The sequence below is a fragment of the Taurulus bubalis genome, assembly GCF_910589615.1.
Source record: "Taurulus bubalis genome assembly, chromosome: 15".
NCBI lineage: Eukaryota > Metazoa > Chordata > Actinopteri > Perciformes > Cottidae > Taurulus > Taurulus bubalis.
Window position 1 is genome coordinate 17414636 of NC_136603.1, and position 25306 is coordinate 17439941.

Sequence of the window (25306 nt, forward strand, 5' to 3'; positions counted from 1 at the left end):
TTATTTTTGACAGCTCTATATAGTGAATACATTTACACTCAGATTTTGGACACTAAATGATTTTGGACACAGCCCTTGTTTTTCTTGTCACAAATTGATAGTATTTGAATTCACTTTAAGACTTCACAAATCATATTGGATTAAGGCTTTCTAAAAAATATTAACTTCGCCATGAAAAATGTGCTCCGAGAAGATTGATCAGTTTGCTAAAAATATCTTTTGTATGCCCTTTAGTCTATAGCGGAGCATGAGGGCTATGCATTCAGATATTAGAAGCCAAAGAACACCAATTGTGCTGCTGAATATCTGCAAATGCAACAAAATACATCATCACACATTTAAGCACCCACTAGACCTAAATGTTGAATCAAACCTGCCTTAACAAGGCAGTAGACATTTTAGGTCTTGCAGAGTGAATATATTTCCCCTGAGGCCTATCAAGGAGACCTGGTGTCAAGTGGAGACTCAAGTGAATAAGTATTTTCCCTTGACATCCTTCCATTTCCTCTTTTTTTTTTTAGACTGTTGAAATACCACCTATTTCGGCAAAAAAATTGTCCCCATCTCTGCAACGCACGACTGGTTGTGGAAAGTAAAATTAGGCATTCGTTAAGCCCCTCTTATGTATGTCCACCATTTTATTTTAGCTTATTTCCTTTCACGCCTCACAGCTGTGAATTATTTCTAGCATGCGGTACCTTAATGCCCATGATGTGTTTATCTCAAAGTCACAAAGACCATTTTATGCAATCTCTAACACTCAAGCACCTCGTTATTAAGTTATTAAAAAGGCATTGTCAAAATGTAATTACACACACATGTGAACACAGCGGCAGATATTCAAATGTGATCTGAGGCATAAATTAAGAGGCTCCAGTATCGTAACATTCAACCTTGATTTAACTTTCTTGTCACTTTTGGCAGTGAACATCTGGCTGACAATGTGATGCCATGCGCAAACACGATGGTTTGATTGATGACATCGGACAATCAGAGTGAGAGGGTACAGCGTTTATCTAAACTGGTTCAACCTGCAGACATCGGTTCAGTGTTGTCTGTTTAAGAAGAAGCTGTGTGTGTGAGGAGAGGTCGACGAAAACGCTCTTATTTCAAAAGATGAAAACAATTTTTCATACAGAAAACAAATACAGTAATGAATTTGAAACACAATTATTTTATCAGCTACCCAAATGTTAACGCCCAACCATAATTCTGTTTCTGTTTGAGTTCACTTTGCATTTCTTATTTATTTTATTTTTTTGAAAGAAAAAAGAACACTCTGAACTCTGTGGAGCGACGTCTGGCTTATTTCAGTCCAGTTCCTGTTTAACTTATCAACTTCCCTGCAGTTAGGTTAATTCTTGCCAACTTTTGACTTCGCTATCTTACAAAAGGTTTTGCTCTTTCACATATTCATATACATAAGGTGAGTGTAACTTCTCAGGTGCCCCAGCTCTATATTTAACATGATCTCCAAACAAAACTACTAGATTGTTAACTTCAACCAATTTACATTTTTCGGTCAAAGTCAGGCATGTTTTCAAGTTGCATCATGACTCATGTACATTTTACCATATTTCTAATCTCAACTATAACTTGGAGTAAAGCAAAGTGTGGGAGGCACATTCGTACTGATGATAAGAAATGAAAGCAGGCCTCAGCACGCCTGTCCTAGTGTTTAATGTTTAACTGCCCTGCCCTTATTGGTGGGAGGAGGAAATGTGTGTGAGAGGAGTGTTGGCTACGCTATGCTCTGACTGAGGTGAAACCAACGACTCTGGACTAGAACCTGAGACGACTCTCTGGGATCCCAGATGATCATCAAGAGCGAGGAGATGGACCATGGCTTGGGGCCACACACTGGACTTTGGCTGATAAGACACTAAATATTTAAATATCTATCAAAGTACAGAATACTCCTCATATTTTCAGCTGTAAAAGGATATGAAATGATACACCTGCTGTAATTTGGAGTTTACCTTCAACTGGGATACTCTCCTTGAAGAATCCGGGATTAATTACACACACAGAGAAGTCTTCAGTGTAAATCGTTATCTTGGAAAACGGCTCACTTCTGGTTCTCGGCTCCAACCAGAGAGACTTCGCCCAGCAGACCTGATAAGCTAACGGACAAAATCAATACCTGAAAAATCAGAGCTCACCGCTCCGTAACTATGGATGAGGAAATAGAGATAGCAGAGGAGAACGACTGGAGGGAGCTTGAACCCAACTACTCCGTCAAGATCCTCCTGACAATCTTTTACAGCCTCATCCTGGTGACGGGCATCGTGGGTAACTCGGTCACCATCAGAGTGACACAAGTGCTGAAGCGCAATGGCTACCTGCAGAAGAACGTTACTGACCACATGGTTAGCATGGCGTGCTCGGACTTGTTGGTGCTCCTCATCGGCATGCCAGTGGAGCTCTACAGCGCCATTTGGTTTCCCTTCTCGTCGGCAGGAGGGAACGCTTCCTGTAAGATCTACAACTTCCTGTTTGAGGCTTGCAGCTATGCCACCATCCTCAACGTGGCCACGCTTAGCTTTGAGCGCTACGTGGCTATCTGTCACCCGTTTCGCTTCAAAGCCTTGGGTGGAAAACGTACCTCGGCCCTCATCACCTTTGCCTGGCTGGTGTCTGTGCTTGTGGCCCTGCCGTTACTAGTTACCACAGGAACGCAGGGACACATTCCCCTCCGGGCAGATAGACCCGTCCAGAATCTGACTTTCTGTACCAATCTGAGGGAGCGCTGGGGGATGTACAGGGTCAGCATCTTTGTGGCTTTCATTGTCTACATGATCGTGTTGATCTGTGTTGCCATCATGTGCCGAGCCATGATCCTCGTGCTTCGGAAACCTTTAGGGGTCGAGGATGGCACCATCAACGGAGTGCCCAAGCACGAAAACTCAAGGGTCAAGACAGCCAGGAAGCAGACCATCATTTTCCTTGGTAGGTTGTTAGTTTAATGTCTTAAATATACACCTTGTTCTGCCATTTGTGTCTGATCAAACAAATGATTTAGAGCTCTCTGTGTATCTGTTATCATTCTGCGTATGCTGTCCACATTTGTCCGTTGGAGCACTATATGTTGGTGTGTGTATATTTGTGATAAATATATATATATATATATATATATTACCACCTTTGCTCGGGTTGTTTGGAAGTGTCAGACAGCCTCTTCATCACCAGCATCACCACATTGTCTTTGTGCCAGAGGTGGAAGTGAGAAAGGCTGTTTTCAATGTTATGACCATTTAAGTGATTGATTTTAGACACACACACACACACACACACACACACACACACACACACACACACACACACACACACACACACACACACACACACACACACACACACTGCTTTTGTTAAAGGATGAAAGAAGTGAAGATCCATCTTGTGCAGCAACTGCTGCTTGTTGTCTAGTCATAATGTGGTGATACAGGACTGAAATTACTAAATATCTCACAGCTTGGTGTCATATTTCCAGTAATTATTTTAGTTGTGAAGGTAGTTGTAAAAGGGCTCCAGGTTTAGAAAACTCAAGAGAAAAAAAACACTCCCACAAAGATTAGTACCAAGTAGAACAAATACAATTCTACCCTGAAAAAAAAGAGAGAGAAACCGCACAAAAGACCTCTTACACAAGGACTCCTTTCAGGCAGTCAGGTTTGCATTGAGTGCCAAAACTGCCATTAGTTGGCCAACCCACATAACATTTTGATAACTGACATTTTCACGATAAACAGAATGTGAGCACTGGTGTGGACATCCTGATCACATCAGCACCATCTTGGTCCAATGGACATCCGCTAGCATTGGACATGATAAGGGCTGGACCAAGAGATGTTAACGGATGCTGGTATTCCACACTGCAGACAGGCTGACGTGTAACAAAGATAGGACAGCAGCATAGACAACAGACAAACTCCCACAGTGCCTTAGTCACAGAGCAGAGCGTGCACAGAGAACGACCACATGAATACACAGTACACTGACAAGAAGCAGGACACACTGGTATTCCTCAATTCCTGACACTGGTGAAGGAAGCTGTTAATGATGAACTCACTGTTATTCCCTGTATAATGTACAAATACATAGTCAAAACAGTCTCAAAGGATTAAGTTGTTGGTGAAAGGGAAATAATTCCCCTTTCACCAACAATGTGGAATGGAATTTATACTTTTAGATAAACAATTTTCTCCACTGCACCTTTCCTCTTTTGGTTCATTTCCACTGCTCTCATCGACTTTGTTGTCAGCAGCAGCAGGCAGCTGTTGTCAGTGAAACATCTCTGATGTATGTTACCTGCTCAGTACCAAACCCTAGTCAACAGACAAAGTCAAGAACTAGTTGGTGAACTAAATGGAGCACTTAGCAGCTAAAGAGCCAGGGAGTTTTCTCTGTGGATACCGGAGACCAGACGAGAACTGAGGTGAAGGGTGAGTAAATATTTGATTTAGATTTGTTAAGTGGCCAGAAACACGACTCCAAATGATTGCTAATGCTGATCCTTGTCTGCTGGATGTCTAAATAGGCAGTTGTTAGCCAACACAGACACTTGGGTCTGTTGCCACCAAGTGACCCAAATATATATATATATATAAATGCACTTGTTTTGGTGCAAAGGTTCCGGCTTCCCAGACAGAACATATGACTGACCAAACAATGTTTATACTTTGGAAACACGCATTGGTTTATCTGTGGTAACATATCACTGCATTCCAGCGGGATCCATCACCACACATCCTGTGTGTTCATTGACACACACACACACACACACACACACACACACACACACACAAACACGATGTCATGTTAGTCTGACATTGAGCTTTCTCCAAATACTCACAGCTGCTACATGGTTCTGGATCACAGCATTGGAATTCATTGTGTACTTTTACAATCTCACATTATCAGGGTTTAGATTTTCTAACCCAACTAGTTGCTGATGAATTTGCAAGGTCAATGAATCATATAGTTGTTAGTAACTGTTACTTGTTTTTTGTGACATATTTAGAGTTTCTTTCTATAAACACAAGGTTTTCATGGCAGCGTAAATCAGTGGAATAAAAAATTTGACAAGATAATGATAAGACAATGACACCATTTATCCTTAAATAGCATAAATAAACTGATTACAGATCTTCCTTTAAAAACTGTAGAAGATGTTTTTCACCAGCACTAACTCTATAGTTGAATCCTTTACACTGTTGAGCAGTTAGCACTGTGACTATAAGCTTAAGTCCTCAGACAGCCATGTTTCGGTAGTCACTGAGACACTGAATCTGCTTTGCAGCAAAGATTTACAAAAATTATTTTCTGACTTTCTGCTAACTGCTTTGCCATTTATCTTTTTATAAGATACCACAATCCACATGATTGCGCAAAAAAATTTTTTTCTGTACACCCGGGGCTGTGGCACTCCAGTTGTGCTGATTCAATTACCAACCAATGGCACATCCTCACCAGTCTAATTATGTATCAAGTATTGGAGAGTGTGTGAATCAAATTGACTTTCTGTGCTCTGGTGACCTCAGAAGGATGAGGAAGGTGGGGTCAGCTGAATTACAACCAGTGCATAAAATGGGGTTTTTATCCATTAGTCACCATCCCTCTGCAGCTTATTTGCCCGGTACAACATAATTGTTTCTGTCCGGCATGATTATGAACATTATGATGCTGTGACCGTGATGGTCTTGATAGAAATGAGCAGTTATGATAATGATGATGTTGAGGAGGAGGTTGAAGACGGTGATGGTGACAATGAGGTGATGTTTAGCAGGAGGAGGGAAAAGAAAGATGATGACAATGGTATTTATTGTAAGGAATATGCTTGCAGCTTGATTGTCCCTGTTCACTTGTTATCTTCGGTGTGTTTTTCGGAACCACTAACTTCTAGTGCATGTTTTTATTTATGAAGACCACATTCATTATGTTGCACAGCATTTCCATTGGTACAACTGGGTATACGTCTTCATCTCTTCAAGAAGTCTGCAATGCTAATATAAGACCACATGAATCATCCTCTATGAAAAATGAAAATGAATGAATCATCCTTTATTAAAATGAAGCTGTCTCTTCTGGGAAGTGCTTTAAACTAATACTGTACTGATACTATTTCTACAACATGTAATCAGTTTACAGTGTGAAATGTCAAGGCAGGGGCACTGAGCACGCAGCTCGGGCTGAAGGCCTCTTAATGAACTCAGGACATTGCTGTCAGCCATTCAATAGACAGTCCAGACGTTTCCCCTGATTTGTCTGAGAAAAGGAACAAACCCCATTTTGAAAAATGTCCCACATTATTGTGTTTTCCTCAGCTTTACTTCCAGCTCGTTCTGTAAAACACGTAATTCAAAACACATTACCTTCTGTTATCTATCCATTCAATCAAACTACCTGCAAACACATCTTCATCAATCCAAAGCTTCATTACAGCCCTGTCAGATTTCTGTTTGGGGAATAGCTTGTTTGTTCTCTCTCATAACTGTGATGATTCACAGACTAAAAGTCAGCTTCCATTATAGGTATTTATTTGGAAAAAATTATTAGAACTAGCGGACATTTAAAGGAGCTGAATTTAACATTTAGAGCTCCCTTTGTTTGTGTTGTTATCCAAGCTTCCCTGTGCTTTGTTTGCCTAGCCAGGCCGGCCATGCATGCACCTTTAAAGAGTGCAGACCTCCAAGTGATCCTCTGGCTTGGAAAGCTCCAGATTGGGAATGTAAATGGGTTACCTTTTGGATGCTGATTTGAAAGTTGTGAAAGCCACCAGCATGATTACAAGTACTCCAGTGATTTAACGTTGCACCTCCATAAAGCTGGAGGACTTGACAAGACGCTGGTGTCAAAGGAAATGGTCAAAAGAGATATAGCACAGGTCGAGTAGTCCTAGTGCACATTATGGTTCAAACTCCAAAATTGTAAGATCCTATACTTCCACAGTGCAAATCAAGAGCGTCTCTTTGTGAAACCCTCCCTGCCTGGTAAAAGTCCACGTATTTTCAAATTTAAAATGGTGGTCCTCTAAATAGTGTGCTGTGAAACAGATATCATGTGTTCTGTTAACAAGGCTGAAATTAGGTTGAAAGCAAACCTCAGGGGGAGTCAGTTACATTTGCCTTACCAATCAGTGTGTTGTCACCACTGTTGAGCAGGAAACACAGGTTGCATATTAAAAAACAACACTGCTGAACAAAATCAAGCTATAAATTGTAACTTTTCTGGGAAATTAAGGACTCAGCAAGAGTTTGAATGCAGCTGCGAGGAATGAAAAAACACATGAATATATGATTCTGTCTGAAGACCCCCATTCGCTCCCAATCTTCATCGTCTTTTCTCATCAGTTGGATCTTAGATTAACTATCTGAAAATATAAATATATACCAGTCTATATATAGATATATCTATATATAGATATATCTATATATAAATATATTATATATATATATATATATATATATATATATATATATATATATCTATATATATCTATATATAGATGTATCTATATATATAGATATATCTATATATAGATATATCTATATATAGATATATATACTGCAGTAATATTATTATTGCAGCTTCAGAAAAAGAAAACAAAGATTCACAGAGCACAGTGAAATTGACTGGATCTACTCCATGGTGTTTGGAAGGAGTAACTTGCTACCATATATATAATATATTAATATGTATTAAAGCCTCTGGCTGTGTTGTTTGTTTGAAATTTTGCTTTATTGCTGTTTTAGCTCAGTTTATTGGAAGGACCCAGTTATCAACAGGGGTGAGGGGGTGTGGAGTCTGGGTTTGTTTTAGTTTCCAGCAAAGAATCATTAATGAGGAATACAGTATACAGAAGGCTGATTCCATAATGCATAAAGAAATGAAGGAAGCGGGACCTAAAACCTTATACTTGCCATATGGATGGTCGCGCGGACATGAGCTGACGGAAGAAACGTGACGAGAAGTGTGTTTGACCCGGGGGCTCGTGTTGTTATTTCTGAGCGTGTTTAACAAAGATCCTCAGGGGAGGAGGAGCAGCATTATGATTGATCATGAAGATTATGCAAACATTTGAGTGCACAATTACATTTTCAAAATTGAACGTAATATATTTGGTGAATACACCAGACTGGTAATATAGACGTTGTTTTATCATGAGATAAATTCTAAGAGCTGTTTTATGCCATGATTTAAAAGGTCGTGAGGCCGTTTTACTTGCCGGAGACTAACTTTACACAGTCGGGAAAATGTGGAAGAATCATTTAAAATGGTACTGGATGCCTCGACTTCTTATATGTCTAAACATTTACAAGGTTACATCTTTAGTTCGTGACCCAGCAGTTTAATATGTTTTTTGAATCAAGAGTTGGATCAAGTTTAAAAAAAGCTACAGGCTTTTCCAGTATTGCGAGTGAAACAGTATGCTTGTACTTCAATCTCAGTATAGGAACGCTCCACTTCCACACTCCTGTACTCAAGTTTTATTGCTCTACTTATAAAAATTGGCCTGGAATATTGATGTGTGTATAAATATGGCCAGATTGAGAGGGGATTGTGTGTTTCTTACGGGTGATATACAAGTCATAATGTTGTGATATTTGTACCTAAATTTAAATAAATAAAAGTTAATTGCAAAATAAGTCTTACAACTAATGGGATGACTATGTGACAAAGTAATATTAACACCAACAATTATTAAAAGAACTAGATACTTGTTAGACAGGCCATACTGTACACTGTACACCTCACAGGCACATTATCAATTCTATAATAACTACTTAAAAATTCATAACCACTCAGCCCTCATAAACAACAACTCAAGCAACAATACACTGGCAACTGGCCTCCATTGTTGTCATTATGGAATATTGCATTTGACTAAATATTACTGGGGGGGGTTACGAAACAGTCTGCTGGCATCAACAGCATTCACTCCCTACCTTATTGGCTGCTGGCTTTTCTCTGCAGCATAAATAATCTAAATTTGAATATTAATTGTTATTGCAGTTTGCAGATAGAAAAGATCTGCTGCACATTGCATTGGGTTCCACTCTGATGCACACTCAAAAACTAAAAAAAGTCGCTCCTGTTGTAAGCACTGATGTCATTTGTCTCTCGAGTGGCCACGTTCCTGTCACTGCTACACTTTACCTTGAAATAACTTTTAATCCTGGTTGGGCTCGGCGACTTTTGAGACTAATTAAAAGCAGAGAACATCCTTGTTAAGTTGCCCACACATCACATCAGGGACAGAAGGTTAATTGCTTTAGCTAGTTTTTTTTCAGTCATTGGGAGCCAGCTTTTGTGAATTGAATATTAATTCTGTTTTGCTGCCTTCAGCCTTTGACCTTTGACTTTTGCGAGCTATTTGTGATTGAAGCTCTTGGTGAGGCCGAATAGATGTGAAAAGACTTGAGAGAAATAAAAGAGCAGGATGTGCTGTTGTTAATCTTCAACACTTTTAGTCAAGATGTGGGTAGTAGTAATCCCGTCTTCCCCCTTGTTATCACTGCTGCGTATCAAACAATACACAAATGAAAGAAAAGGCCAAATGTGAATATACACAACAAAAACACTGCATGTAATACTACAATTTAGAAACTTTTTTATATATAAATATATTTTTGATATATATCATCAGTAAATATTGTGGGTTATGTCCTGAGAATCAGCACCCTAAAAGTACTGCAAATGTATGTATTATTTTACGCTGTACACATAACCCTTGTATAAAAAGCACTGGCTAAGTCGAGTTCCAGTTTGTGCCTCTCACATACAGCTACTGGCTGCTACATTGTGCACAAGGGACAATTATCCCTGTGCTGTGGCAGTAAACACAACATACAGACCAAAAGAGTGCTGCTCTCACACCACTTCAGGTACCCACGCAGTAACTCTATTGAAGGGCCATAGACGTACTTCTAGTGACTGTCAAAGCTCCACCAGACTCCCTGTCTTTCCAGCTTAGAAACAGAGAGTTTGACAGTACTGGACATGGCTGGTTAGCTCGGACTCTTCTTTCTTTCTTTCCAGATTGGGTGAGAATATTGGAGACTGCAGTGGTAATGAAAGCAAATTGAGGAGGTTTCAAAATATTCAGAAACCTATGAAGTTGTATTTGTATACAGAGATGATTTCATCAGTAGTTTTCAGTGAAACTCAGACTTTGACATGATGAGAATGCATCGTGGCAGATAGACTAAAGTGGAATGTCCCCTTGTAATGCTAGTCATGTGCAAACACTACCGTTTACCGCTCATCCAGGGAACACATCAGTGAAAAAGGCACTGATACCAATGTCACAAGTTCTTTTAGAAATGTCTGAATTAATTTAAGAAGCACAGGAAAAGTTGGTGAAATGCAACAGCTAGAAAAATGGAAATGACATGACAAATGTCAACTAACTCCTGAAATCAAACATAATAACTTGATGCCATCCCATAGCGCAATAGAATATCTCGGTGTGCTATCCCTTAAAGAGGGTTCATAACATTCTTGGCCTCGTATTGTCTTACCTGCTCCCATCAGCCACTTTCCACTGGCCTGCCAGAACCGGGCCATAGCTCATGAAGTGCAGCGACAGCCCCATGGCCACCCGCAAACCTCCTTCGGATCGATGAGGCTTATTTATTGTGTTTGACTACAGATCCTTACTCCCAACCGGCCTCTTTATGCTGCTTGGGTGGCTTCTTTCCCAACCCTTTTACTATCAACTATAAAATAAACCTCAGGGAGGATTTGTTGAGCCTCTTTGGACAGGTCGGTGAATGCAGCTCTCCATTCCTTCCCTCGTCTGTCAGCATTCACTCTGCAATGACTGACAGCGACATAGTTTAGTAATAAGCTCCAGAGCCCTGTGGCCCCTTGGCAGCTAACATAGCTAAAGGCAAGCCTTCCTGCGAGTGACAGCCTGCTCTCACCTGGGAGAGAAGACGGCTGAGAGGGCGACAGTGCTCATGGTGTGTCAGCGCTCTGAGGAGAGATCATAGGTGAGACTGTTTTACCACACACACTGATATGTGCTGTGGCGTGATGTTAGGTGATCAGTTTCAAATCTTTCAAAACACTTTTCTTTGAAACTCACTCACAGGCTCTATCCTTTTTTTTGCCTACTTTTGGCAACTTGAGCAAGTAAAATTGACATATTATCACCATATACAGTTGACGACACAATCACCAATACTATGTCCAATATTACATTTTCCATTTATTTGGTCTCCATCAACTCCTAGAGGGTTGTACTCCAGCTAGTCTTTGACCCTTGTTGGGTGCAGGAGTGAGTTTACCGGAGATTTGTTGCAGGGCTCCATGTCCTGGCATGCAATGAGGTTGCTGAGGATGGTGATGCTGAACCAAGGGGAGATTTACAGGTTGTGAAACCAAAATAATCCGCTTAAAAGATATTAAAATGCTCAGACGAGTTGGAGGAAAGTTAGGCGAATTAATGTATTGTTAATATTTAAATAGTGAGCTGTAATATTTAGATAATAATATTTGTAAATAATTAGAAAATTATATTTGATGTTGACGTCATTGATTATTCAGATTAAACCTGATATTCACACTATCCTCATTGTCCTGCATATCTTCTGACGTTTTACTGATGGAGTTGCAGATGATGAGGTAAACCTTCACACACATTTGAGCACAGACTGAGTAATGTTCCCAGCCTCAACACAGCATGCAGCACCAAAACCTTGAGGAGAGATTAGATGGACTTACTGGCCTGGCCTGCCTGCACTCACTGGCAGCATATAACTCATCTGGCTCATATATCCTTTGTTGTAAGAACAATGATTAATATTTCATATTATATTGAAGCATTTCATGACACATTCATAGCATCGTTTTAGCTCAAAGGCAGCAGATAGAGGATTTCTTATTTGTTGAAAATTCAGAATTATTTCCCGTAGAAAAATAAATGATAATGGAAGGTCTACCTGCTAGCGTTTTAAAAACAGCTTTGTTCCAGCAGCCATCACTCAGGTGAACACATTATAATTATAACAGCACACTGATCTGTAGCTTTGTGTACGATTATCATCATGTTTGTCTTGTTGTCTGTATTGTTGTAATGTGTGTTGAGAATGGATGCCTTGCTTTGTACTGCAAACCAAGTCTACCTAGGGGTACAAATAAAGTAACATAACCTAAAGAAAGTAGCACTTTAGTAGCACTTAAATGGCACTTACTTATAGCACTTTGTAGTTTGGCTTTCTTGAAGAAATTGTACTTTCTTGATTCTTGTTGTTCTGAGTTTGCACTCACGTTTGAATGCACTTATTGTAAGCCGCTTTGGATAAAAGAGTCAGCTAAATGAAATGTAATGTAATGTATGCCACATTATAATGAGTGAACTTTAATATTGAGACTCCAGTGTCTTTTAGAAAAACAAACATTTACTCTTTCTCCCCTGGGCCAAGCAGCAGCTGGTCATTGCCTCACTGGTAGAGTATGCTTTCAAGACACGTAACTATGAGTGAGAAATGAGCAACTGATAAAAGTTTTAAGTCTTCAGTTCCAGACCAGATCTGAACACTGCTGAGCCTCCTTTTTTCAGGAATCTATCACAACAAACCTGCTTTCTTCTCTAATTAGGGGGAATAGGGATCTTTGTCATGTTGGATGTTGCTGAGAAAAAAGGTGGGTGAGCAGGTGGGGTTGGAGGAGCTTTTTAATGTCTTCAGGTATGCAGCGCTTCAAAGAGCTTTGCCTCAAGAAAAACAACAACCACCAAAAAGCACAACCAAACTGGCCTGTTTTATCACATTCACCCTAAAGCAGGAGATGAGAGCAGATGATGTGCCCTGTAGGATGAAGGATGAATCACAGTAACACATCATTGTAGCTGCATGCTAGCCCCCAATTATACACACAGTTTAGTACTGAATTAATGATTAATTTGGATTGAACTGTAATACAGAACCGAAAATTCTTCAATGGCTTATTTCACTCTAAGATAAAATGAGATAAGATAAAATAACACAATGATAACAAGACTTTACAAGGGGTTGTTCAAAGTGACAAAGCCACAGAGTATTATCACCAGCTCAACAGTAAAGTTTGCAACTAGTTGGTGAACAGTGGAGCACTTAGCAGGGTCATTATATGTTCCTACGGTCCTATGTTCCCCCAAACCGTTCTCATTATCTAACACTACGGACGCTTGGTTATGACTACTTGGCGTCACTTAGGTTCAGGCAACAAAACTACTTGGTTAGAAATAGGAACAAAATCTTGGTTTGGGTAAAGAAAAAGTATATTTTTGACAACCTGGGAATGAGAACTGGCCGGTTCCTCAGCTCTAGATAGCACTTAATGGGGACCTGAAAAAGATGTTCCCCAGCTCTATTCGCTCGGTATGACATGGGCTGATGTGGACAGAGGTGTCAAAAGTATTCACATTCATTACTCAAGTAGAAGTATAGATACTAGGGTTTAAAAATACTTCTGTAAAAGTTGAAGTATCAACTCAAGCTTTTTACTTAAGTAAAAGTGTAAAAGTACTGGTTTCAAAACTACTTAAAAGTATAAAAGTAAAAGTAATGTAAGGGGATTTTTTTCCCCATTAAGGACAAACTCTTAAGCCGCGTATGCCGTAAGCCGGCCTATAGTGCACTACCCCACCTTCCCCAAAACAATCATTTTTATAAAGGCCATAATGACTATAATGTTTTAAAATGTTATGTTGAAAAATGTGGGATGCACTAGGCTACCCGTTTCAGCTGCATATATGCCCATTTAAAATTATCACATTTTATTACAATGCAAATACATTAAAGTACCATATGTGTACTACTGAGCATTAACATGCGTTTCATGAAGCGGAAGACATGATAACTAGTTGCCTATAAGTCTTGTAATAGTGCAAAATAGGCGGTGGCGGCGACTCCGACACAAACACTTAAAGCTGTGGTTCTCAAACTTTTTCTGTAAATAACATAATTGTGTGACTCATCTGTGCTTTTATAAATAACAGAATAAAGAACATTGCAATCACTTTCAAGTAAATCAGATTGCCCCATCAGACAATGTTTTGTGTAAGTTCTATCTGTGCAAAAAATTACTCATATTTAGTTACTACTAAATAGCTCATTGTGGAAAACAATAAGCTTTTAATTTTTTTTGCCAAACAAAACAGAATGAGTCCAGATATGTGAGCCATCAGGTTGTATCAGTATTAGTGGCTGCAGTGACCTGCTTTCCTCGACACACATGTTATAAACGGGGTTGTAGATTTGATACGGCCTCTCTCAATTCATGCTCAATATTGAGCTTGGATCTGTTTTTTTATTTTGCGAAACTGCAACAGCAGGAAAAGACGAGCTCACGGAGACTTCTGGCAAAACGCCAAAAAAAATCGCGTAGAGTCGCGCAAGCGTAACCTGTTAACGGGTACTGTAACCATTTACCCGAAAGTACAGGCATTTGTCCATGTATTTATTAATGACTTAGTTTTATGCCCGTGTACTTTGTACTTTTGTAATATGTGAAGCCAGCAGCTCATTGTTGGTAGAAGACACGAGCACTTTGGCTCGTTTCACCTGGAGCAGGAGAGCTGCTCCGGGTTCAGAGAGCTGCTCCGGTGCGAGGAGAACTCCGCTACTCCTCACAGGAGAGCTGCTGTTGCATCTTCACCCCGGGAGCGTTTAAAACGCAGATGTAGCGGTCTGCTTTCCACGCGACATATTTTTCGACGCTCTCTGTCCGCTGGTGTGTGCGCTCAGCGCTCACCTGTGTGTGCGCGCGCACGTATCTGTGGGCAACGGGGCGAAGAGGTTTTTTTTGTGTGTGTGTTTTTGAAAAGCCTGAATGAAAACAAACCAAAATGAAATAGTAACGAGGCTATTTTTAAAATGTAGGGAGTAGAAAGTACAGATATTTGCGTGAAAATGTAAGGAGTAGAAGTAAAAAGTCGTCTGAAAAATAAATACTCCAGTAAAGTATAGATACCCCAAATTTCTACTTAAGTAAAGTAACGAAGTATTTGTACTTCGTTACTTGACACCTCTGGATGTGGAGAAATGTGAAGAGGAACAAACCAATGAGTTGAATGTAGGGCCCCGGGAGAATGAGTCCTCGATAACATAAAATCTTTTGAAAATGTTACTGTGTTAATGTGTGTTGAACTTGGACACATCAGAACATCGATACGGTCCCACATTTAGCAGCTCGGGAGCTGCTATTTTCATCATGAATTGGTAACCAAGACAGAGATAGGAGGAGAGTAATGGAGTATTAAATATTGAACTTGTCAGGTCGAACCAAACACGTATCCAACTACATGCTAATAAATAGTGTTAGCTAACGGCGAACATGGGCTGTTTACGGCGTGTCCTGCTGCTTCCATGTGAACAATAAAAAAAATGATTCTCTTTCTGGTGCAGAGTTAGATAAGAAGATCAACATCACTTTCCTATCTGTCTGCTAAATATAACAATACAGGCAGCAGCCGTTAGCTTATGTAATGTAGCTGCCAGTCTCAGCAGGCAGTCATTATTTCCTGAAGGTATATTTTTTGTAAACTCATGCAGAGGCCGACTTGATGACTTCTCAATCATTCCAAGTCACAGTGAACTTTTGTCATGATTACTGTGTTTGCAGTAGAGAGGCTGCTGTTAGTTTCCTGTTGTGTGATACTCTGACAACAACGAACACAACACGTCAATTATTACTGCTAATGTGCCTCATTACATTACATTATTACTGCAACAAATACATGTAGAATGACACTTTTCTCCTGATTGGTCATGAGGTTGGTTACTATTGTCAACTGCATCACATTGCTCTTATTAGAGACTGAACAGTATTTACAACATTCTTTCCGAAATAATTTTCGAACCAATCAGTCATAACACTGTAGCTGTGAAGAGGATGTAACTGGATGAATTTACAGCTCTCAGCTGCTTGCTTGGATTATACTTTTTTTTTTTTTTTTTACCATTGATAGCACCAAAAACGCAAACTTTCTTTCATCTCTTCTTTCTCCCTTTGTCTTTTCTTTTCACTGAGCTCGGCGGGAGTCATATGATAGAAATAAATAATAAGGTGGAAGTCCATGCACTTACCTTTTCTGATCCCTGGTCAGTTCAACCCCTAAATGAGATGAATGGGTGAGAGAGCATTGTTCCTTGAGGGAAAAGTGAGTCATAGCTTGTGAAAAACGTTTGTCTTGCTCATTGTTCAGAAAGGCGATTAATTTGTATGTTGTGCTGGTTATTGGTTATTGTGATGTTAAACTGTTATTGTTGTAACTAAAGTGCAGAAGTTATTCTTATTTTGGCGACTTTGGCTTAGTTACCAATCAGCTTCAGGCGCATCACCGCCTTCTTATACCGAAGGAGCTCCAACCCACATTTGCATGATTCATGATCTCGCCTGTGTGTGGCGAACTGTAAATGGAAGTGTCTTATTAATTTCAGCTGCATTTTATCTGCATACAAGAAAGCTAAAATTACTTATGTAATGGTCCATAAGACACTTTAATATGCATCTGGTTTAGAGCAAAACTGGGAAATTATAATTCAGTGATAAGTTGTGTCAGAAATATAACAAAAATATTATTTCTCACAGGCAGTCCTTTTATTCCGAAGTCCAGAAGAAGTTTCATCATTCCCAAGAGCGCATCTTAACGAGCACTTTTTTAAAGTGTGTGCACAGTTTGTGTTACTTCTGACCAGTATTGTTTTCCTTCATCCTTCCCTATAGGTGTAATACCCCATAACAGATATACCTACTGTTCATGTGCTGTGAAAAAAAAATCCCAGAAAAACGAGTCTGTGCTAAAAGGATGACCACAACGCAGCAGACTCTTCCATAAAGTCAGTTCTTGTTGCAAAGATGTGGCTTGATGAAAGGCACACAATGTCAAACCGAGACATTGTGTTCAGCGTGCTCTTTGTTACCCTGCCCTGCTCAAGTACCACGACACCTTCATTTAATCAGGATAAAACCAACCACTGCTTCAGTCTGCAATTCTCTCCAGCATTGCTGAGACAGATGCAGACTTGTGTGAGTTGTTATGAGTACAAATGGCGCTGCACTCTTTTGATTGAACTCATGGAAAGTACAAGTGCCATTCAGAGCTGAAGTACTTCCTGCCGGCCTTGGTTTTGAGAACACTTTTCTGAGGTCTTGGATTTGTCTCGGCCTCCTTTCTATATTATTCAGACTCATAAGTGGCCTAATGTTATTGGTGTCTTTAGCAATGGTGCTAAGTGTAATCAATCTCATATAACCAGGGTAGAAATGAGCATGAAATAGAGTTTCATTTTCATTATATTGTCAAAGACGTAACCCAATTTCTTTGTGCATCCACTGAACTGTGTGGGAACTTTACAGATATAGCTGTAGATACATGAAGGTGTCTGTATTTGATGATGGTGTTTTCAGACAGAAAGCAAAATGATTTGACCGAATTTAACCGCTGGACCGTCTGTGCTTATTCGCCCAAATAGTAAATGTATCGAGCATAGAGACCTCTGATTTGTAAAGAAACGCTTGATTTAACAAACCTACTTGGTTATGTTTGGAAAGGACTTGTGAGACATAGTGTCTGTAAGTGGACTTGTTAATTAGTTATGAATTGATGTGGCAAACACAGAGTTTATGGCAAATTGTTTATTTTATTGGTATGAATATGATTGCAGCTAAGCTAAAAATGCTGAAGCTAGTTTTCTAGCCTAAGCTTATATCTTATGATAATTTTACACTTGCCTTTTAGCATACTTACCTTGATTTACTACGATACTTCCACAAGCATTATTTCATTTTTTAAATATGTTGTTTCAACATTTCATTTTGTGTTTGTTACAGTAAAAAAAAAAATAGTTAAGTAAACTTTAGTAATGGAGTTCTGGCTCTCCTCGATTTTTTTGAGTAGATATTTTCCCAGATGTACAAGCACCTTTTGTAGCCTTTTCTAGTCTGAGTGCTTCGTTTTCAGCCCGAACACATCGGCACAGCTCTGATGTGCACCTTCTTCACAGGATTATCCAGTCCATCTGTTACTGCTCCCATCCATCTATACATGAGATTACTTATCACGGCCTGACATGTGGGATCATTTATGATGAAGACCTTATGACCGGCAGCACTATAAAATCTTGGCACACACAATATCGTCATGGTAGGGTTGTAAGTGACTGTAGGTTTTTTGCAGATTGAGCACCCTATAGGTGAGCCGTAAACAGCAAGAGATTTGGACCTTCAAATAAAGTCAAAGTGCAAAGTACAAGAGTGATACTATTCCCATATTAATTTACAACATTGTTGATAAGCACTCTTGTCAACCAACACCAAGCTATTTGACCTCACTGCTCACTTCATCTAAATATATTCTTTGTTCAGCTTTAAATCCCATGAGTCGGCACCATAATGAGAGCATATACACAACAGATGTTGTAGACCAGCTCTGCTGCCAGTAAATATGTCTCCATACATAAAAAGATTAATTATGGGATTATGAATCCACCTTTACCAGATGTTTTACAAGCATGTAGCTGCCCAAACAACATTACCGGCCACATTATCCCATTCTACTTCACCCCAATAATGATATGAGTTCTCTAGTCTGCATGATCTGAAAGTGAAATGAAAACAAAACTAATTTAAATTGACATTCCTCCACACTTTGCATGACTGATTTGATCAAAACTCTTTAAAGATGGAACTTCAACTGAAGAGGAAGCTGTAGTAATGCGTTGACAACAGTTTTACCTTTGCAATGTTATTCAAACATAGTTTTACCCCAAAACTAACGCAAAATGAGACAAAATCTACACAATAACATTATTGCGACGTTCAGCAAATGTTGACAGTAAATATGTGAAGAAAACGATCTGCAACAGAGTTTGGCTCTGTTCAAGAACATCTGTGCATATTCAATAGCACCCTCTCGGAGATAACGAACCAGATCACCCTCCACGAGAAAGTCTCCTTGAAAATAATTAGATTATTATGAACAATATTCCTCTGTGACTTACTCAATGTTATACATTATTACTCAAGCGCTTCAATGACTGAAGATCTTCTGTTATGCTTGAAATTAATTTGTTCACACTCAGGCCATCATCACTAGTAGTCTCTTCATTTATGAGCCTGACTGGCTCATAAATGTCTTTAGATTTTCCCGTCCTTTTGTGGATGTAATGTAAGATCTAATGTATCATAAGCAGCTGTTAATAGCAAGAAAAAACCTTCATTTACCTTTTGCAATCAGTCTTCATGGTTTCATTTGAACTTTTTTTGGTGTTTGCCAAAAAAGACAGCACAATTTATGCCAGAAAATGTAAAAGAATTAACAGAAATTGTTTGACTATTTAAAATGAAGGATGTTTTTCTGTGATTGGCCTACATGGCACTGTCTGAGTTGGCCTGCGAGTTAAACCCACCCATCTGGCAACTCAAAAACTCATTATAATGCAGTTGATATGCCAAAAATCCAATCTACAAAAAGCTCCTTTATACTCTCTGTGGGTGTGAATCATCCACGGTGCCTCTGTCTACTCTCTGCTCATAGTGTGTGTGGATTGAAGGGATATTTGTACTTGTTGTCACAGGCTTTGATGATGTTTGCCTTCATCACAGGTTGCTTATTATCCACAGGACAGTCTTTCAGCACAACTTCATCCAATGTCTGAGGAAAAAAACTCTAACCAGCATAATAAGACGGCTGCTACATTATTTACTCATCTTAGTGGCCTGCACGACAAAAAGTCTCTCTTTTATTTTTCTTTCCCTCACTGGTACAGAGGTGGTTTGTATTAATGTATGACTTTCAAACTAAAGTATATTTAGTCACTCTAATATTAGGTGATTAAACACATTTGTTCATTATGTAGTATATATTGTATGTATCAGCCCTGAAAGTGACAAGACGTTGTTTAAAGGTTATTAGACAGGTCAAAAATAAAACTGAATGCATCAATTGATAATATTGTTGTTAAATAATTACTGTTGTTAAATATAAAAATATAAAGCTTGACACTTTAATATGTAATACTTTGGTAAAAACAACAAAGCAAAAAGTTTTTCCTTTACCACCAATAACTACATTTTAATTTGACGCTTATTTTTTACCCCTCACTGACTCATTTTATCCTTCCACTACTTGGGTTCACATTTAATCAATCATCTCAGCTACTGCACATTCCCATTATCCCCATCACATTTCTGTCTGTGAACTTTCAGATTGCGTTAGCTACCTAACTTTGTCCGCACTGGCTTGCTGGCTAAGAAGTTTGAGCTAGTTACAACAGTTTAAAAAGATTAAATTCATTTAGATAATTCATATTTGAAGCACTGGCTGATGTAGTTTTATCATGAAATATTTCTCTATAGTATCGAGCTGAAAAGGCTGGTGTCCTGTGTGCTACGCATATACATTGACACACCCATCTCATTACCATGTATTCATAGGGGTAATTGGAAATGTGGTGGGAAAAATTGATAATTATATCTTTTTTTGACCAACTTAATCGTAGATTAAAGTAAAACTATGAAGCCATTTTAATTAAATTATTTATTGATGCATTAAGTTATACTATTTAACTTTCTAGTTTTGAGATCTAAATGATAGTTCACAATGATAATTAGGGTAAAATATTCCATTTGGTGATGGATTCTACATACACATAAACTGCTTTGCTTTGCATTGAGAGAGGTATATAAGTAACCTCTATTTCCTCAAATCATATGGCTGTATATGTTGTGGGCTACTTATGCAGAAACTAACATCTGAGGGTGAAATCAGTCGCATTATCATACAACAAACAAGGGAGGAAGCTCCTTCCTTAACTTCCTCCTCATCATGCAAATTGTCATGATTTCATCGCATACTCTTCTCTTTCATTAACACTTTTCACAATGTTAAAGATTTGTGATATGTTTTAAATCACTATGCAATCAAGACGGTCTTGGCTAACGACACGATTCAGTCGTCAGTCAGGCGGTATCTATAAATACTGGAGGAAATATTTCTCTTCTCTTGATTATTCGATTTAAATCTACGGAGCCGTTTCCAATCATGGAACTGAAGGGCACCAACGACGTGCTGGTGCCCTCTATTTGAAAAGTTTCTCCCTCAGTTATGAAAGACATTTTGCATTCACCAAAGCGCTGCTGAAAGTGCAGGCGGTATTTCAGGAACAGTGACGGTGTCAATGCAGCAACAGCAGCAAAGTTTCAAGGTGATCATTTTGCTCGTGCTGTTGAATATCCATTCTATTACACTATTTCGTCATAATCAGGACTGGACTGGGACTCTTTAGTTGAGGGATTCATCCGTTTTGGAGACGTTGTTTTAAATTGTGAATTGTAGCTGGTCGTGTCATCAGCTCTTAGAGAAGTCAATTGTTCAATGTTGTGTCTTTACTTAAATTTCATCATTTTCTTTTCCTGAGTTCTTGGAAATATAGGTATAAATAAGGACAACACTGTTACCTGGATGTTTCCATTGATGTGTAATTAACAATAATTAATCTAATTACTCTACATTGTGACTGTGTGACTTATGTTGTAGTGCACTGTGCAGCAATGCAAGGATTGTTAAAGGATGTACTTATAACAAGCTTATTTCAAGTGTACATTTTTTATGAACAATTGAAGCTGGGTTGTGAGTTAGTCATTACCAACCCGCGTTTAGCCAGTGAATGCTTTTAGTGTTAAGCAGCAGCAGTAGGAAATGGTGGGTTTACATTGTCAGCGATGTAATACAGCTCTGGTATAGCTGTTAGAGAGTGTAATCAGTGAGGCCAGTACCAATGAGATTACCACATGACACTGGGTTACATGCATGAATCTTTTCCTGTGAATCCTCCAGGTGTATGAAGGAAACTAGAATCCTGTGCAAGAATGGCAGACCCTGCCACTAACGTTGAAAACGTTAGTGGCAGGGTCCGCCATTTTACTTGATACAATGGCTCTATACTTTCCCTGTTCTCCTCGAGCATCTCCATCGAACTAAGAAGCTCAATTACACACTCCAATTACAGCAAAGACAGACAATTAATTGTTTCAATAATCTGGTTTAATTGCTTTCTAATTAGCAGACAGTTATATTTCCCCCCTTGGCCAGGAGAGAGTAACTCTGTGTGTGTGTCAGAGAGCTCGGGGACACCACTGGTGAGTCTGTGGGCTTCGACTGAGGTTTTTAGGCGGGCGTATTCAGCATGTCAAGAGTTGAATTATAATAATAATAGTAAAGCTTTATCAACAACATATGAGTGCTTCACATATACACAAGAGTGAACACACAGACACACACTTTCACATTTCAGCTGCATACCATTCTCTTTGCGGCGACGTTACTGATCTGTGCTGACTCAGTGGCAATTTTCCAGATGAGCGCTTAGACTGTGATCAATGAGCCGACGTGACAGGTAAGACCAAATTGAAAAAAACATATATCCATCTTAAAGAGAGATACTGCCATTTCATACATGATGTGTTGCCTTGGTCGAAGTAAGACCACCAATAATGAAGACAACCTTGTTGGCTAATCAGTAACACGCTGCATCATCACTCGAAGTGACATTTTTATGGCCTACTTACATTTTTTACTCTGTAAGTTTGAAACGCCATAACTAACTGCCAAAATGCATCATCCCTCACAGTTGTATTAAAACTGGAGGAGGGAAGTGTTTGATGTTGACAATATCTTCATGTGGAGGTTTAGTGTCCTTTATAAGGGTGAAAGGATAAAGGATGGCACTTTTGTTGCTCATTCTGTCACGTGGTGGTTGCAATTAGGACCCAAACGCCGACGACGATGTAAAGGAAATTTATTTACCAAAAACAGGGATCAAAAAAGGGCACGGGAACAAACAGGGACCACACCGACTAACACACAGTACGATCTGACACTGGGGCAGAAGACAGACAGGGTTTAAATACAAGAGGAAGGTAACGAGGCACAGGTGGAAAACAATGAGGGCAGCACAGGTAAAGGGAATACACAATCAGGGACAATCACAGGGGCAGGAAGTGCAGGAACACAGAGGACACACAAGACAAGGACTTCACAACAAAACAGAAACCCAGAAAACCCCAAACGGTGACACATTCATTCATTCATTCATTCGTAGCCATCTACCAAGCAGGGTGCTGGCCTGACCATCAGGAGCACTTTGAGCAACATGTGGACAAGACAAAATGGGGATCAACTCCCCAACCCTTTGATCAGTGGAAAACCCCACTCCACACCCTTCAAAGTATTCACTGAATTTCATATGTGTTCCTACAATATCCGCTCGTAGTAACTAAAGCATGATAACGCATTTTTATTTGTGGTTATGTTTAGTTTGGTCTATTTTAATAACATTCAATTCAAAACAGAATCTTAACCAGAGCACTTTTGTTGCCTAATGATATCAGATGTAGAACCAAAACAATGAGCCTAGAGAGGCTAAAAAGAAGCTAACAGCTTCAGAGCTACATCGTTGTGCGTCTGATGTGAAGTGGGTTCAGCAGTAAGAGCAACCAGTTTCACATCAGGGTTAGTCGTTTGATTCAATATTGATCACTGAAATACCAAAGGGTTGACAAATAAAAAAGACCATGCAGATTTAAAATTGAAGACTTGACCTTTACTGATGGTGCCTGCTCTCATGTCACCACATGTACGTTTCTAAAATGCCATCGCATTCTCCTCCCACGCTGCCAGAACCGTAGGGGTGTATGGGTCATCATGTTCGAGAGAAAACTGCCTTTAAGTATAGCATTCCCTTTTGTCTCAAAGATTTCCTATCTTCTTCGATATCTGTGTTAATCAGCATGAAGCGATGTCTCAAGCCAGAAGCAAAATTCCCATTAAATACACTGCAGGGGAAATGGATAAACACCAGATTAGAGAACGACGATGTGTTAGTCCTTCCATGAGTCAGACACAGATGTTGTCCTGTGTCCTGGAGGTCAACGCACTGAGTTTCACTCTTGTGAATCAGTGGCAAACAAAGCCTAGGTAGTCAAAGGTGTAACGAAAGTAACTTATGGTCACATTTTGGAGCACTTGCAGTATAGTTAGAAATAGGAAAGGAATAAAATTGACACGCGTGATCGGCCTGATTTCAATCATGTCTTTTCTTCCCGATAAAGGGAAAGAGTGATGCTGTCTGCTATTGGCCGTTTCTAACATCAGACGACATGACAGAAGCAGTGTTGTGTAATTTTTGTAATGATCAGCCCTCCAACTGCAGGTGTACTTCCAAAAGATTTCTTCACATTGACTCACTAAACACTAAATGGGCTGCAGGTGAAAACTCCCATCTGCTTGCTCAGTATATTTTTTGGCAGACAACTAGAGCAAAATCTTGGTTCTTCTTGTATAATATTCTTCCAGGAATAGTTTGACATTTTGGAAGACATACTTATTCAGTTACTTGCCGAGACTTGGATGAGAAGATTTATACCCCTCTCATGAGAAGTGGCATTGATGTTCTCAGCAAATATGAGTATTTCCCAAAATATCACTCTTCCTGCATTTCTATATTTCTTTGCATGGATTTTCATATTTCTGTCAGCGCTCCGACCTCTCTTTTCATCCTTTGTATTTCTCACTTTTTCTCAGGTCTCATCGTGGGATCGTTGACGGTGTGCTGGCTTCCCAACCAGATTCGTCGTCTAATGATGGCCGCCGTGCCCAAGTCCGGCTGGACCATTTCCTTCTTCCAGATCTACGTCACTCTCCATCCTGTGGCCGACTCCTTCTTCTACCTCAGCTCCGTCCTCAACCCGTTCCTCTACAACCTCTCCTCCAGACAGTTCCGGGAAGTTTTTGTTCAGGTGCTGCGGTGCCGCCTCACCATCGAACACATTAACAAGCGCACAGTGCGGAGCTCCAACGCGGCTTCTGCTCGCTCCCTGCAGCCGCTGCTGATAAAGTCGTTGCGTCGCAACAAGGCCAACCGTCCCACCCTGGCACATGAGAAAACTCCTCCCACCTTTACAACCTTTCACAGTCAAAGTAACTCCGGAGTGGCTTCAAATACAACTTCCCTTAGCCTGACTGGAGAGTCCGACACAATTCCCAAAACAAAGACAGATGTACCATCAGAAAGTGAAGTATAGTTTGCTGTACAATTTAATGCAAAAGAATGAACAGTAAAATTAAACCTGCTTGTGCTGTGCCCTCAGAAACAAATATAGAGATATTCCTCATACACAGTAAACACAGTACATCTTAAGTCACACATTTCATTAACATATCACGCTCAGCTGACAATTTGGCATGATAGCAAGCTTGATGAGACTCCAAGTCAGAAAATGTTAACGTTAAAGGTACCCAGCAGAGTTTTTGACTACC

General features: G+C 39.6%; 1 protein-coding gene across 1 annotated transcript; it reads left to right on the top strand.

Moving 5' to 3' along the window:
- Window positions 1-2174: 2174 nt before the first annotated feature.
- On the top strand, window positions 2175-25071 carry gpr39 (G protein-coupled receptor 39; the record flags this gene model as incomplete). The annotated part of the gene is made up of 2 exons (XM_079230933.1): window positions 2175-2949; window positions 24572-25071. The coding sequence occupies 2 exons, from the start codon at window positions 2175-2177 to the stop codon at window positions 25069-25071; spliced, it is 1275 nt and encodes a 424-aa protein (XP_079087059.1).
- Window positions 25072-25306: the final 235 nt, after the last annotated feature.